At 46.6% G+C, this 14,035-nt stretch overlaps 1 protein-coding gene across 1 annotated transcript in view; it reads left to right on the forward strand.

Annotated features, from left to right (window-relative positions):
• CORO1C (coronin 1C) overlaps nucleotides 1-11,994 on the forward strand; it is a 51,156-nt gene extending 39,162 nt beyond the window's left edge. Inside the window, exons 3-10 of the mRNA XM_079716985.1 lie at nucleotides 480-609; nucleotides 3,212-3,393; nucleotides 4,576-4,695; nucleotides 5,554-5,658; nucleotides 7,142-7,287; nucleotides 9,522-9,579; nucleotides 9,681-9,926; nucleotides 11,025-11,994. Coding sequence (XP_079573111.1) covers nucleotides 480-609; nucleotides 3,212-3,393; nucleotides 4,576-4,695; nucleotides 5,554-5,658; nucleotides 7,142-7,287; nucleotides 9,522-9,579; nucleotides 9,681-9,926; nucleotides 11,025-11,144 — 1,107 coding nt within the window. The 3' untranslated portion in view covers nucleotides 11,145-11,994. The remainder of the gene's footprint in view (nucleotides 1-479; nucleotides 610-3,211; nucleotides 3,394-4,575; nucleotides 4,696-5,553; nucleotides 5,659-7,141; nucleotides 7,288-9,521; nucleotides 9,580-9,680; nucleotides 9,927-11,024) is intronic.
• Nucleotides 11,995-14,035: the final 2,041 nt, after the last annotated feature.

The raw sequence follows: 14,035 nt of genomic DNA on the forward strand, positions 1-14,035 counted from the left end.
CATTTTCTCAATGTAAAATTATAGAAAATATGATGTTTGAGAAACTGCGCCACCCCCCAAGAAGGTTTGGTGGATGGAGTTTGCTTTCCCCTCAAGAATCGTGGACTTAGCTAGGGGTTTTCACTCCAATGCGTCTCTTCATGGGTGCTTCAGTCATCTTGTATTTTTCTTTCAATTTTTTGGTATGCTTCTAACTGGAGAGTTTTGAACTTAACAGCGAATTTAAAATAAAATCTCTACTAATAGTAAATAAAAGCAGAGAGGTCTAACAGTTTTAGACCTTATGGATATTCTGCTCTTTGCTCTCCTCCTGCATTTGAAAAACAGCTGTACGTGTGTCACCACATTCTGCCTTTCATCCAAAGACCACTGTATGTTCTGTTTATGTAGAGCAAGGCTTCACACTGGATGGTCACAGTAAATGTGATAACGAAAGCCGACCGCTTTCATGTGGATGACCTTTCTTCCTTTGCCAACAGGTATGGCAGATCCCAGAAAACGGACTCACCCTTTCCCTGACTGAGCCCGTGGTCATTTTAGAAGGCCACTCAAAGAGAGTCGGCATCGTGGCCTGGCACCCGACGGCCCGCAACGTGCTTCTCAGTGCAGGTAGGAGCCGAGCTGGCCTCTGCTTTCCCCTTGCCCTCGCTTCTCCTGGCCTCTGTGTGGAGGGAACAGAAGACGCATGCTGACTGTGCTGGCAGTTGTGAAGCAGATCATTGGAGCCCACGACAGGGTGCCTAAATGTGGGAGTTCCCAACACCCGTGTGCATGTGTGTGCGTCGAGGCCACTTGGGCAAAGCCAGTGGAAGCTGTGGACTTCCTGCCTAGAATTAGGAACAGACACATGCTTACTTATATAATCACATTTCAGCAGAGTCGTAGTTCCTGCTGGGGCCCTCCATGCCTCCATGACCCTCAGTTGTAGTTATTCCTGATGTAGTAGAAGGAGCCCGAGTGGGAGCCAGGAGCCCTGGGTTCCAGCTTTGGTGTTGCCGCCAACTTTGGGGTGGTTCTGTTAGTCAAGTACCCTCCTTCCTTTTAAAAAATATTTTCATCTTTCTCCTTATACTTGTAGTCCATGTATACTATGGAGAATATATATAAACAAAAGGGAGAAAAGAAAAATCATTTACAATCCCACCACCCGGAGGAAACATCATTATTACCCTTTGATGTTTCTTTCCAGAGATATTTCTGTGCCCGTAAACAATTTTACATACAAAAATGGGTTCAGACACTTTACATGTGACCTGCTTTCTGCACTTGCTGGTACACTGTGGTCCTTTTCAGGTGCCATTACATGTCGTATGATATTTTTAATGACTCCATTAATAGTCCATTGTCTGAATACCTCTGTTTATTTATTCAGTCCCCTATTTTTGGACATTGAGGTTGTTTCCGATTTTTCACTGTTAAACAGCACTGCAGTGAACCCTTGTGACCAAGTCCTAGTGTTCCTATTGGTTTCCCGCTTGTGTAGTTTCCAAGTTTCATCTTAAAGAAATCCTTTTCTTTGTCTAAAATCTGAGATTTTATCTGCTTTTATAGAAGCAATACGAAGAACAGGAAGGAGCTTTGTGGGGTGATGGAAATGTTGATCTTGACTGTGATGATGGCTACATGAATATGTACATGTATCAAAACTTAACCAGTGTATACTTATAATGGGTGCATTGTATTTCATACAAACTATACCTTAATAAGATTGGCTTATAAAAAAAGCAGTGCTAATGTTAGTGGTAGAATTTTAAAGATCTTTCTCCTCACCAGTAAAAAGGAGAGGAGCAGTTCAGTTTTCAACTGGGTATGAAAGGTACTTGTGACGTAGTGAGTTAAGTTAAAAATCTAGTGCCTGGAACCTATTGAAACCAAGAACTACTTAAAAAAAAAAAAAAAAAGTAAGACTTTTAAAAAATCACAATTGACTATAACTGGGAAGCCTTCCAGTGTTCTACTCAGAACCTCAGTCTGATAAGGAGAGAAAACAATTCCAAAGGTGGAATTCCCTCATGGAAAATACCCTACTGGCCGCCTCGTTGAGGTCAAATCTAGGGTATCATCAGCAGACTGAGCCCAGTCTCCCTTTTACATGCAGAGTAGAATGGTTGATTGCAGCGTTGTGCATAGTTGTGCATAGTTTAAGACTATGTGATCCATCCACAGTGGCTGAAGTTACTCATTTGCCTATGATGAACGAGGCAGAGGATGGGTCAAATCTCCATCGGCAGAGTTTAGCTCCAACTTTTTATACTGTCTGTCGTACAGTTTTTTTCACCCATTTCCTACTTCTGACCCTAGGTAACTTAGGTGTCCTGGTTATTAGTGGCTAATTTTTCTAAGTGCTTGCAGAATTGGCTTATTGACAAGAATCCATCTTCAGGATGTCCATCCCTTATTTTGCTTCATCCTTGAGCTAATGTCCTGGAAGCAGCAAATGGTGCCTCTTTTTAAAGGGGCCTCGGGGACTTGGGGCCAACCCTGGAGGGAAGGGAGGATGGAGCTGAAGAGCTGAGGGGCTGTGGCTCAGTGGACCTGTGGCCTCTTTGGGGATCAGGTTCTGAATTCACGTGCCTACCTGACGACAGTCTGTGCTTCTCAAATCAGGCCAGTCTTGGCCTATTTTTCTCCCCTTTTAAAGATAAAGATCTGCTGTGAGCAGATGGCTAGGCATTTCCCTTCACTTGTAATTTACATGCTTTTGTGCAAGACCATGTCTTAACAGTATGGTTGATGGGAATAACCTGCTATCCAGTCTTTGTCTTGAGCCTCCTAAAACACCATTTAAACCCTTTATTTTTAGTTCCTCTGGAAAAGAAAGAAGCTGTATTCGTTCTGATGCTTGTTTTACTAGAAAAGGAAACTTAAGATCACTCAGGGTCCACCAGCCCAGTTAGCTCTTAAAAAAACACATAGGGTTCTATTTTCCTGTTCTTTGTTTTTGTTTGTTTGGTTGGTTTTGTTTGTTTTACATGAGCCCAAACTTCACAAGCTGTATTTTTCCTTTAATGTGTTTCTTTTACACAAATTTCTTTTTTTCTTGGTCACATCAGTTTTTGACTGCCAGTAAGTAAGCCTTCTTATAATTAGCATCTCCATTTCAATACATAGGTGTGTTTATCCTCCCTGTGTTTGTATCGATAGTTTTCACAAATGTGTTGTTGTACAGGCGTTTCTCATCCCTGAGGGGTGTGGTTCTGCTTGCTTTCAGGCTGTGATAACACCATCATCATCTGGAACGTGGGGACGGGGGAAGCCCTTTTAAACTTGGACGATATACATTCGGACATGATTTACAACGTGAGCTGGAACCGGAATGGCAGTCTGATCTGCACAGCCTCCAAAGACAAGAAAGTGAGAGTAATCGATCCTAGGAAACAGGAGATTGTTGCTGTAAGTATTCTTAGGACAAAAGCCCCAGTATGTGTAGCGCTTTAGGGAGTGAGAACTTTCTGCGTTTTAAGGCAGACCGTAGGGGCTGGGACTGCCAGTCCGTGGACCCTTGCTGTGTGCAGACGCCAAACTGTGAATCAGAAAAGTCTCGGCCAGGCTTCGGCCTCCCAGTTGCCCTTCTCTCCAGAGCTGTGCATTTCTAGCTTTTACCCCAGCCTGCCCTCTCACTTGGCGACCATTTCTCACAAAGAAACAAAGTTTTTTTTTATCAGTTTGCTTAAGAATGTGCAAGTCTAGGGCAGCTAACCCACAGAGTTTACTGCACGCTGGCCTAGGACTGCAGATGGATCTGTTGATTCCTTCCCCTGCTCCCCAGTCGGTCTTTAAGGGGCCTGACAAGATGCCATGGGTTCTCTCCACAGCTCAGCGTCCCCGTTTCTGCCACCTGAGCTAGGCCTCCACAGAATCACACATCACGGCAAAAGATGGACACTCGGACCTTTAGTCAGGTTGACACTGCAAGTGTTGAATCCAGAGGTGCCTCACTCCCACCCGACTCTGTGCCTTGTCACGGCCCTTCTCTGAGAAGGTGGCTCTTAGCTGGTGATACTTCTCCAGAGTCGGGTGGCAGGCATGGCTGGTGCTTATCAAGGCCCCGTACCCCGTGCTTTCTCCACTAGAACCTTCCAAGGGGTGGGGCTGGTAGGCTCCCGCTGAAGAGATGAGGCTAAGGAACGGGTTAGCCAGATTCGACTTTCTGTCCTATGAAATTGCTAGATGCTGTAGTGACTGTCCACCTTCAGGTTATTATCATACTCTTGAGAAACAAAGGCTTGGCAGAGCCGTTTCGTGTGTTTTGTTTTTGCAGAGCCTGGACTTGGTTTGGTGGCAGGGGCTGGTGGAAGGACTGAGGCCTTTCAGTCCCGCCCGACCTGGCGCGATTGCTCGCTCACCAGCCGAGGGGCCTTGGCCAGATCCCTTGGTGTCGCTTTGTTTCCTCCTCCTTCAGGGAGGGGAGGTGGCCATTACTGACACGCTCGTGCACTCATGTGCACACTCACACACACCTTTGACATGAGTGCCATGTGGGGTGGCGGGGTTCGCTGTCTGAGCCCCCGCTCTCCCCCACTTTTCCTTCCCGCAGTCTGACTGTGTAAGCTGCCTCTTTGCTCTCTCGCCCAGGAGAAGGAGAAAGCACATGAAGGAGCCCGACCCATGAGGGCCATCTTTCTGGCTGACGGCAACGTCTTCACCACTGGTTTCAGCCGCATGAGCGAGCGGCAGCTGGCCCTCTGGAACCCGGTACGCCCCTTCCCAGCCCTGCCACCCCTTCCCCAGCCTCGAGCTTTCTCTTTTCTGAGCGGGCCTTTGGGTTGGTCAGTGGATGATAGGGTTCTCAGTGTCGTTTAGTGAACTCCTGCTCGTCTTAAGTTGGATGTGAAGTTCTCATCCTCACTGGAGACTTACTGCGAAATGTATTTTAAAAATGCATTCTTGATACTCCCAAGGAGTCTGTGTTGACTGTAGATTTTAGAAAGAATGCGTGAAGAATCCAGTGTTTTAGACTTGGGAAATAAGTTCTAAACTTAGTTAAAATATTTCCTAAAGAACATGATCAAATGTCTAAATCAAAATAGTCATGCTTGGGAAAATGTTCATGACAGCACAAGCGGGAAAAACGTACTGAACTGCATATATGGTATGATCCCAATCTGTGTGTGCTTCTATGTTGGAAGGAAATAGGCCAAAATGGTAATTGTTTCTACCCGCCACTGGACCGTGGGATTACAGAATATGGGATGATTTTTTTATTTTTCCTTGTACCTTCTAATTTTAAAAGAATATGAGTTTATTTTTGTAATAAGAAAAAAGTACTTTTAAAAAAGAAAGCAGTCACAAAGGAGATAGGCTCTCATCTCTGTCATGGAATCACACTGATGTGTGCATTAATTATGTTGCCAAATCAACACAATTTTCAGTGAGTTGGATCTCATCTAGTATTCCTATTGGTAATTACATGTATGAATATCATATGTGCATTGTTTAAACTTTCATTATTTTAGGGAAATGGCTAACTTAATTAGGGATGAAAAATGTATCATCTTATAAAAATTCACCTTTTAAAAATGTGTGTGTGTGTGTGTATTTTTTTTTTCCCAGAAAAATATGGAGGAACCAATTGCTCTTCATGAAATGGACACTAGCAATGGGGTGTTGCTACCTTTCTATGACCCTGACACCAGTATCATTTACTTATGTGGAAAGGTAAACAGTAATTTTGCTGTTTGATCTTAAATTTAATCCTGTAAGAAGAAAAGTTTATCCTTCAGAGATTTAGTAGATGAGCAATTGTATAGAGAATAGTGCTCTGTGGGTACAAGCTTTTGAGGGCCTCAGAGACTCTCCAGAGGGTTCTCGCTCCTGGAGTTCAGTGTTAAGGCCCAGGCCTTGCAATTACATGGCCTGACTCAAGTGTCAGGAGGTGACAGTTGTTACAAGAAGACCCCACACTGAACTCAGGACACCTTCCTGCTGCCTGGTGATTTCTGCCTAACTAAAGTGTTGGTAGCTTTATTATCATTACTGTTACCTCATTTTAGAAGGTAAAGACCTCAGTATTCCTTATTCTTCTGTAGGCTCAATTTCCCTTAGAATTTTTGTAGTTGAAATAAATGAATTAATACAAATGGAGCTGTTGATGTGTTCCCTTCCCCAAGCCTGTCAGATAGTCCCTTGCTGGGGATGAAGCTGGGGGTGTTTTACTTCTGTTCACAGTTGATGGAGTGGGCTGCTTGACATTTTTATAGGTCAGTTATTTAGAAACTGAGATCTTGTCTGTTTCCTTGAAAGTTATTTTACTTGAGATGTTAACAGCTGCCATAGACTGCATTGTTACCCAGATGTTACTAACACTGGGTGGAAAGTTACTGTGAGTATGTAGAAAACAAATAGTGTATGATTAGCTTGTCTTCCATTGCTTTAGATAGTTACATCATTGAAACAAATGGAAATATGAGAAAGGAGAGGGTTGTTAGGGCAGAGTACTGCCTAGCTATTTATCACTTCTTCTTACACACACATCTCTCCCCTCAGGCAGGATTGCCTTCATTGTTCAGGTTCATGTAACTGTGCTACAGTTATTTACACTGAGAGGCTAGCACGTGCTTCAGGTCTTCAAAAAAATCTGACCATTCTAAGCCAAATTATCACAGAACTTGACACATTGTAATGGGATAGCATTCTCCTCTTCTCCTCTGAAGTTAAAGGTTACTCACTAAAACCAATGTCTCTTCATTAGAAAAATCTTACTTCTTATTATCCGATTGTCTGGTGTTAGTGCCCTCAGGTCTGTGCCCGTGGAGGTATGCTGAAAAATCAGTAATTGCCTGCTAGCCCCTCTTGGTCTTCTGTTTGTTTGTTTGTTTGTTGTGGCGCAGTTGTTGGGTGGAGGTGTTAACCTTTCCGCTCCGACTCTGACTCGGTGCCAGACTCAGTGCAGGAAAGTCAGAACCTTCAGGAGGAGGCGGAGGAGGCTGTTTAAAGGGCGTGCTAGCCTTGCATAAGCGAGGGCTTGCTCTGCCAGGAAGAGAAACCATCATGTGCTCGAGGCAAGCCTCCTAAGGGGAGGAAAGGTCAGCCAGCGTAGCGGAGTCCCAGGCAGTGCTGGGTGTATAGAGGAGAGAGACACCCACCTAAATCAGATATTTCGGCTAACGTGAAACACAAACCTGTCTCCGATTTCTTGTAGGGCGACAGCAGTATCCGCTATTTTGAGATCACGGACGAATCCCCGTATGTCCACTACCTCAACACATTCAGCAGCAAGGAGCCTCAGAGGGGGATGGGTTACATGCCCAAGAGGGGACTCGATGTCAACAAATGTGAGATTGCCAGGTAAAGAATCGGTATCGGAAAGTGTTCAGCCTGCTTACGCCGTTCGTGTCCACTCCTGAGTCTTTCTACCTGTTGTGTGTGCAGTAGAATCATAGAATTAGTATCTTGTTTCCTGCCCGTTCTTAGAAACGTGGAGTTTGAGAGCAAGAAGAAACCCTTCAAAATCATTTCATCCAGGGCTTCCCGGGTGGCGCAGTGGTTGCGAGTCCGCCTGCCGATGCAGGGGACGTGGGTTCGTGCCCCGGTCTGGGAAGATCCCACATGCCGCGGAGCGGCTGGGCCCGTGAGCCATGGCCGCTGAGCCTGCGCGTCCGGAGCCTGTGCTCCACAACGGGAGAGGCCACAGCAGTGAGAAGCCCGCATACCGCAAAAAAAAAAAAAAAAAAAAAAAAAAAAAAAATCATTTCATCCAGCTGTGCCCTCCCCATCCGTCAGATGATAAACTTGAAATGCAGCGGTTAAGAGGCTTCACTGGGGCGTATCACACCCTAATTTAAGTAGTGAAACCATGGTCGCTTGTCTTCAGGCTACAGCTGTGGCCAGCGTCCCCTGGGAGGCAACCAGGAAGAGCCTGTCCCTGGGATGGAAATGAGGGATGGTTTTCCTGCCCTGCAGAGGGACCAGCCAGGTTCCAAACCCGGTTGTGGAGCCCACAGATCCGAAACTAGAGAAACAAAGATCCACAGCGGGTGTTAGGTTAGCTTGGCTTAGGAAGCTCAGCTGTGTGTTGTAACTTCCGCCTCTCTGGACTACTCTGTGGAGTTTTTATAACACTGCATTTATATGGACATTTTTCTAAGTGTGCTGACCTGGTCACACAAATAAATAATTGACACGTCTTTAAAAATAGAAGAAATTTTTATGAGCCCTTTTTTTTATATTAATCACTGCACGGGTTTTTTTGTTTGTTTTTTTAATAATACCTTCAACTCTATAGCTAGAATAATGAAGGAAAGCTGTCACAGATAATTCTAAATTGTGGCTTAAATCAAACTAATCAAAATGTGGTTCAAAACAGATTGAATCTGAACTTCAAAATTACATTCAGGATTTGGGAACACATTTATTTTACTGTCATCTAAAAGTTTAAAAGATGTAGTCGGCCCTTTGTATTTGCGAGTTCCAAATCCAAGGATTGAGCATATTTGGAAACAAAAGTTCCAGAAAGTTCCAAAAAGCAAAACTTGAATTTGTGGCGCATGGGAAACCATTTACGTAGCATTTACTTTGTGTTTACAACTGTTTACATAACATTTACGTTGTGCTGGGTATTGTAAGTAATCTAGAATGACTTAGAGTATAAAATGCTGTGCCATGTTATGGAAGGGACTTGAGCATCCGCAGATTTTGGTGTCCACAGCAGGTCCTGGAACCCATCCCCCGCAGATACCGAGGGATGACTGTATAAGGAAGTCATTCAGGACGCCTCCTGTTTCCTCAGTATTTCTGGGGTGTTGGTTACGTGTTGGGCACTGTGCTAATCACATGGCCCGGATCCCCTTTCTCTTCATACCCATGCTGTGAGGCGGGTGCTGGTTTACCCCCCATGTGGATGAGGAGCTCGAGGCTGGGTCAGGTGGGCAGGTGCCTAGGTGTGGGGGGTGGAGCTGGCCATCCAACCCAGGCCAGCCTTCCCACCACCGAGCCGACCGCACAGGTTTTGGGCTTGGTCTTCCTACTCTTCCCACACCCTGGATAATTCCAGACTTTTCTTAAGTGTTATGCATGATGTGGTTTGCTCGGATGCCAACATTTAATTCGTAGGATTGTTTTCGTTTCCTTTTTAAAAATCCTATTTACACTCAACGAAAGTTCAGCCACTTCATGTTGGCAGCAGACGTGGCATCCAGGTCATAAGTACTCTTTGAGACATGGGTGTTCATTGTCTTCTGGCTTGGTAATTGTCTTCTGACTTGGTAATTTTCTCATAAGTGGTTCATTGTCGGTGGTGTTAATCATTTCCCCACAGTTGATTTGCCCCCAGGTAATTGGAACTTGACTGTCACCATAATGCATAGGCCTCTGTTCGTGTCTCCTATCCGCTGTTCCCTAGCATAGCTACTCTCAGCTTCTATTTTCTCCTCTGTGAAATGGGAACGCTGAATTCTACCTGCTCCCCAGGATGCGTCAGATGAGGTGATGGGCAAACACAGAATGTACGAGTGAATTATTAAGCCCGTTACTTGGCCTCCTGTTTCACTTAATGCAACTTTGCCTTTATTTCTCCTTTGAAGATTCTTCAAACTTCACGAGAGAAAGTGTGAGCCTATTATCATGACTGTCCCCAGGAAGGTAAGTGCCCAGTTGTCTAGGCAATCCATGTTTTAAAAAAGTTTTAAAAACCCCAGAGCTTCCTTCCTTACCTGTGGATTTCTCCACTGTGTCTCGTGTAGTCTGACCTTTTCCAGGATGACCTGTACCCTGACACGGCGGGGCCCGAAGCGGCGCTGGAGGCGGAAGAGTGGTTCGAGGGGAGGAATGCAGATCCACTCCTCATCTCCCTGAAGCACGGATACATTCCCGGCAAAAACAGGGACCTCAAGGTGGTCAAGAAGAACATTCTGGACAGCAAGCCCACGGCAAACAAGAAGTGCGACCTGATCAGTGTCCCCAAGAAGACTGCAGACGCGGCCGGCGTGGTAAGGACCGCAGGGCCTGGGGCGTGCTGGGCCATCTCGGCCTGGCCCTCCCGAACACGCCTGCCAGCCTGGGCGTCTGCGGGCACTGTCCCCGCTGGATGGATGGGGTTCAGTCATGGTAACAGGCACTGTTTGTAGGAACCACCTTGATCACGTGACATTTATGAGTTTGACTCCTTTAGCTCTCTTTTTTATGATGACCAGGATAGAAGTCAGTCTGTTACCGATGCCGGGAAGATGCGGCCCCAGGAAGGAGGGAGTGGTGAGAGATTTTAGAATTTGCTAAGTGTTTGAGTGGCAGAAGGATCTGGGGTGAGTGGGACTTAGAGGCAGAGATGATCCTGGGCATCTTGGCAAGAATTGTTTCAGGGGAGTGATGGAGACCAGAGGCTAACAGTGAAGACCCCTGTGGCCACGGGAGAGCAGTGTCAAGCCAGGGAGGAGAGGGGGCTGGCGTTGGCAGGCTGTAGAATGGAGTTCTGGGGGCCAGGAGGGGCCAGGAATTGTCGATGTGGAGGTGGCAGAAACAAGAGGCAAAGTGCCCTCAGGAGCTAAGTGTTTTGACTGTGACCGAGCAAGCCACATGAGGCACCACAACTTTGGGGGCTGCAGGGTTTCCTGCAGAAGAATCAGCTCCACGAGGGAGAAGCTCAGGCTCTTTAGAGGAGCAGGCAGGGCAAGGGATATATTTCCCAAGGACCTTTCTAGGAGCTGATAGGAGCTCAGTAGCCTCTGGAGGGTCACCCGTCATCCTGGTCACATAGAAGATGCTCCTGCTGGAGTTGGCTGATCGGGGTGGTTGGGATATGCGGCAGCCTTGCAGGGATCAATCTCTTCCTGCAGTTTGGTTGTGTCCCAGGAGTCTCCATCCAGGTAGGCGCACAGGTGGGGCCAGGAGCCGTGATACACTGTTGCTTTGCTGTGGGTGCCAGTTGGCCCAGCCAGCATTCCTGGCGTGCCTACAAGGCTCAGCGGGGCCGCTGCAATCTGCCACTTCCAAAATGGAAGGTCACAGTTATACCCCGTGCATTCTACCTGTGCTGAATATTGCTGCTTTTTAGTCACCCTCTTCCCTCCCCTCTTTTTTTGTTTCCTTAGCAAAATGAAGCCAAATTGGATGAGATATTGAAAGAGATCAAATCTATAAAAGACACAATCTGCAATCAAGATGAGCGTATTTCCAAGTTAGAACAGCAGATGGCAAAGATAGCAGCCTGAAGGTCCACCCCCCACCCCGCAGACGGAGCAAGAACGCGCGCTCGTGGCTGGTAGTTGGTGTGGTCCCAGGGAGGGCGAAAGGGAGGCACTGCCACTTGGAGACATTTCAGATCTGTCGACCAGCGATAGGCCACATTCCAGTAAGGACTCAACTCGTCTCCCAAATTTGCAGAAACAAAATGTGATTTAAAAGCTGAGCTTTTTACCAGAAAGCTTTTTTTGATGTTTTAAGTGTTATGTGACTTGTGAACTTCTAAAAGACAAAAGTGCTACTTTGAAAATCCCCGATATTCTGAATTTTAGAAAACCAACCAATTCTGATTCAGTGTCCTGCCCAAGTACCTTTGGTTTTTTTTGGTTTTTTTGTTTTTGTTTTTTACAAACAGGGACCAATGCCACATTGCTTTTTATATTTCTTTTTTTTTTTTAATGTTGCCAAAACCAAAAGTAGCTTTTTTTTCTTTGTATTTTGCTACTTTGCAGTATTTGTGTGTGGGGTTTTTTTTTCTCCTTAATTTGAAAGGGACAGCACTGTGTATGTTTATAAACTAAATGAAGATATTATTTTGTATAAACATTCATCTGAGAACAATCAGAGCAGTAGCCACACTGTGCTGGCTTCTTTGCAGCACAAACCTGGTCATCTTAATGACTGTACAAAAGGAAGACTTGAAAAATCATGTGGATTCATATTCCCACCCCTCCCTTTCCATTGAGTCTTCTGATCAAAAAAAAGCTCATATCGAATCGTTTCCTTTCTCTTTTCTAGAAATTGGGTGGTTGTACCAGAATGGAACTTTGCTTCTTGGTTATCCTGTGCTTCAGATGATTATAATCGAACCTAAACTAGCATGTGTTTCTGCGGTTTTGTTGCACACATAGAATCTGTTACCTTCATCACTTTAACGTCATGTTCCAGGTTTTGGTCAGTACTTGACAAGGGTGTCCAGGACGAGGAGGCACACGTGCTGTGGGATGTCCCTACTTGTCCCTTTCAGCAGCTGGCCTGGCTCCCGAGTACCCTGGGATGGGGTGAGACAGACTAGGGGACCTGGAGGGAAGCGTTCGCCCTGCGTGATCCTCTGCTTTCCCGCGTGTCCCGTGCTGCCCCCTGGAGCTCCTGCCCTTTCTTCTCCCTCCTGTATGCAGCCCCCTCTCTCAGGGCTCCCTCGGCCGGCCGTCCCTCCCTCCTCCTGCCTTTCGGTGCTAACTGCATTCTGCTAAGCTGAGGCCAGAGGGTGCTGTTGAATATTGATATTGAGACTGGGGAGAAGGGTCGAGAAGGAAGTAGGCGTCTGCTGTAGCTTGGATGGTGCAGCTGGTCCCTGCGCACCCTCTTCACGAACTCCCCCACGCCCCCCTGTAGCTGCACCGTGGCTGGGTCCGAGCACAGAGACTACCCAGCCCCCGGCCAGACACTGATCTCCCATGGCCTGCCCCACACCCGGGTTAGCTGGGACTTCTCTCCATTTCCATTTTCTCAGAGTGCGTGCTTGAGAAACAAGATTTAAGGAGCCTCTGCTTTGGAAGGGCTGAGTGCCTGTGGTGGAACGTGAATCGTGTCATGCATTAGGACCATGGCGGGGACGCTTGCACGTGCTCTTGCTGGTGTGGGGACGGTTTGGGACTGGCTGGAAGCGTCTGTGCGCGGGGACCCAGGCTGAGGCAGAGCGTGGCGTCGGTGGGTTGGGCTGCATGGTCAAGCCGTCCTCGTGTCTGAGTAGAGAAGAAGGTACCGTGTTCTTTACCAGTCCTGGGATTGCCGTCTCCATGGTTTCAGGGCATCTGAATGTTTGGTGTGGTTTTGTGTGTGTGTGCATGTGTGCTTTAAATATTAAAGTGGATAATGAGGTGTTAAGAAAACAATAACAGTGGTTTATATTCAAACCTGTATGTGTTTCTTTATCAACATAATCTGCTGAGGACCTTCATTTTTAAGATTCAGAAGTGTTCTAAGGTTCTGACACCCAATTAATTAAGTGAACAAAATTGGTGATGGCGGTGAAACACCGTAGGGAATGCGGTTCGGAGAGAAGAGGAGGGCGAGGGTGAGTTATCCTGATCTTAGTGTGTAGTGTATGGCTTATTTAATGAACGGACTCCCCGCCAGTCTCAGTTGGCGCCTCAAGCTCTGTGGATTATTTTTCCTGTTTTGCCTTTTTTTTTTTAAATCCGTGCTATCCCAGAGGAAAACCAGTGAATTACTCCTAGATCGGCTCTTATAGAGCGGCCATCGTATTCTGTCAAAACACTTGCTTCCATTTTCAAAGATAAAAAAAAAAAACATTGATTACCAAACGGTGTCCGTGTTTATTTTGCACGCCCACTGTCTTTGAGGCAGCATGCAGCTTGCTGCCTGACCCAGCATCTCTGACTCGGTGGAACCACCCTCTCGGGGGGTAAGTATGGGGCACATGTGGGTGGGCCCCGGGTTTCGCAGGTGGAGTGGGGTCTATCCTGCCTCCAGCCTCTGCCAGGGGCGGATCTGGGGCAGATAGCCGGTCTGGATGAGCCCCGAATTGTGAAGGAGGGACAAGACTTGCGTAGAGTTCAGGTGAGAGGAATAGCTGCGTCTGGCCACCCAAGGAGCCCACTGCACGGCCACCATGGGTCCTACGACAAGCTGATTCCCTGGGAATGGGGGCCTTGGAAAGCAGCTCTTTCTTCAGTAGGCAGCCCAGTACTCTTGGCTTAGCTGTGCTTTTTATTCCAGCAGAAGGTTTTCAAGGTCACTTGAATTTCTTGGCCCTCTCTCCGCTTCCCTTTGTGCACTGAAACATTGTCCCATGACATCTCAGTGATGGTAGCAAAGAATTTCCCTCCATTTGGTTTCTCTAAATGTCACTATGATGACTAGTTGGCACGAAGCCTCCCGTCCTCAAACACCCTCT

This window comes from Hyperoodon ampullatus, assembly GCF_949752795.1.
Source record: "Hyperoodon ampullatus genome assembly, chromosome: 13".
NCBI lineage: Eukaryota > Metazoa > Chordata > Mammalia > Artiodactyla > Ziphiidae > Hyperoodon > Hyperoodon ampullatus.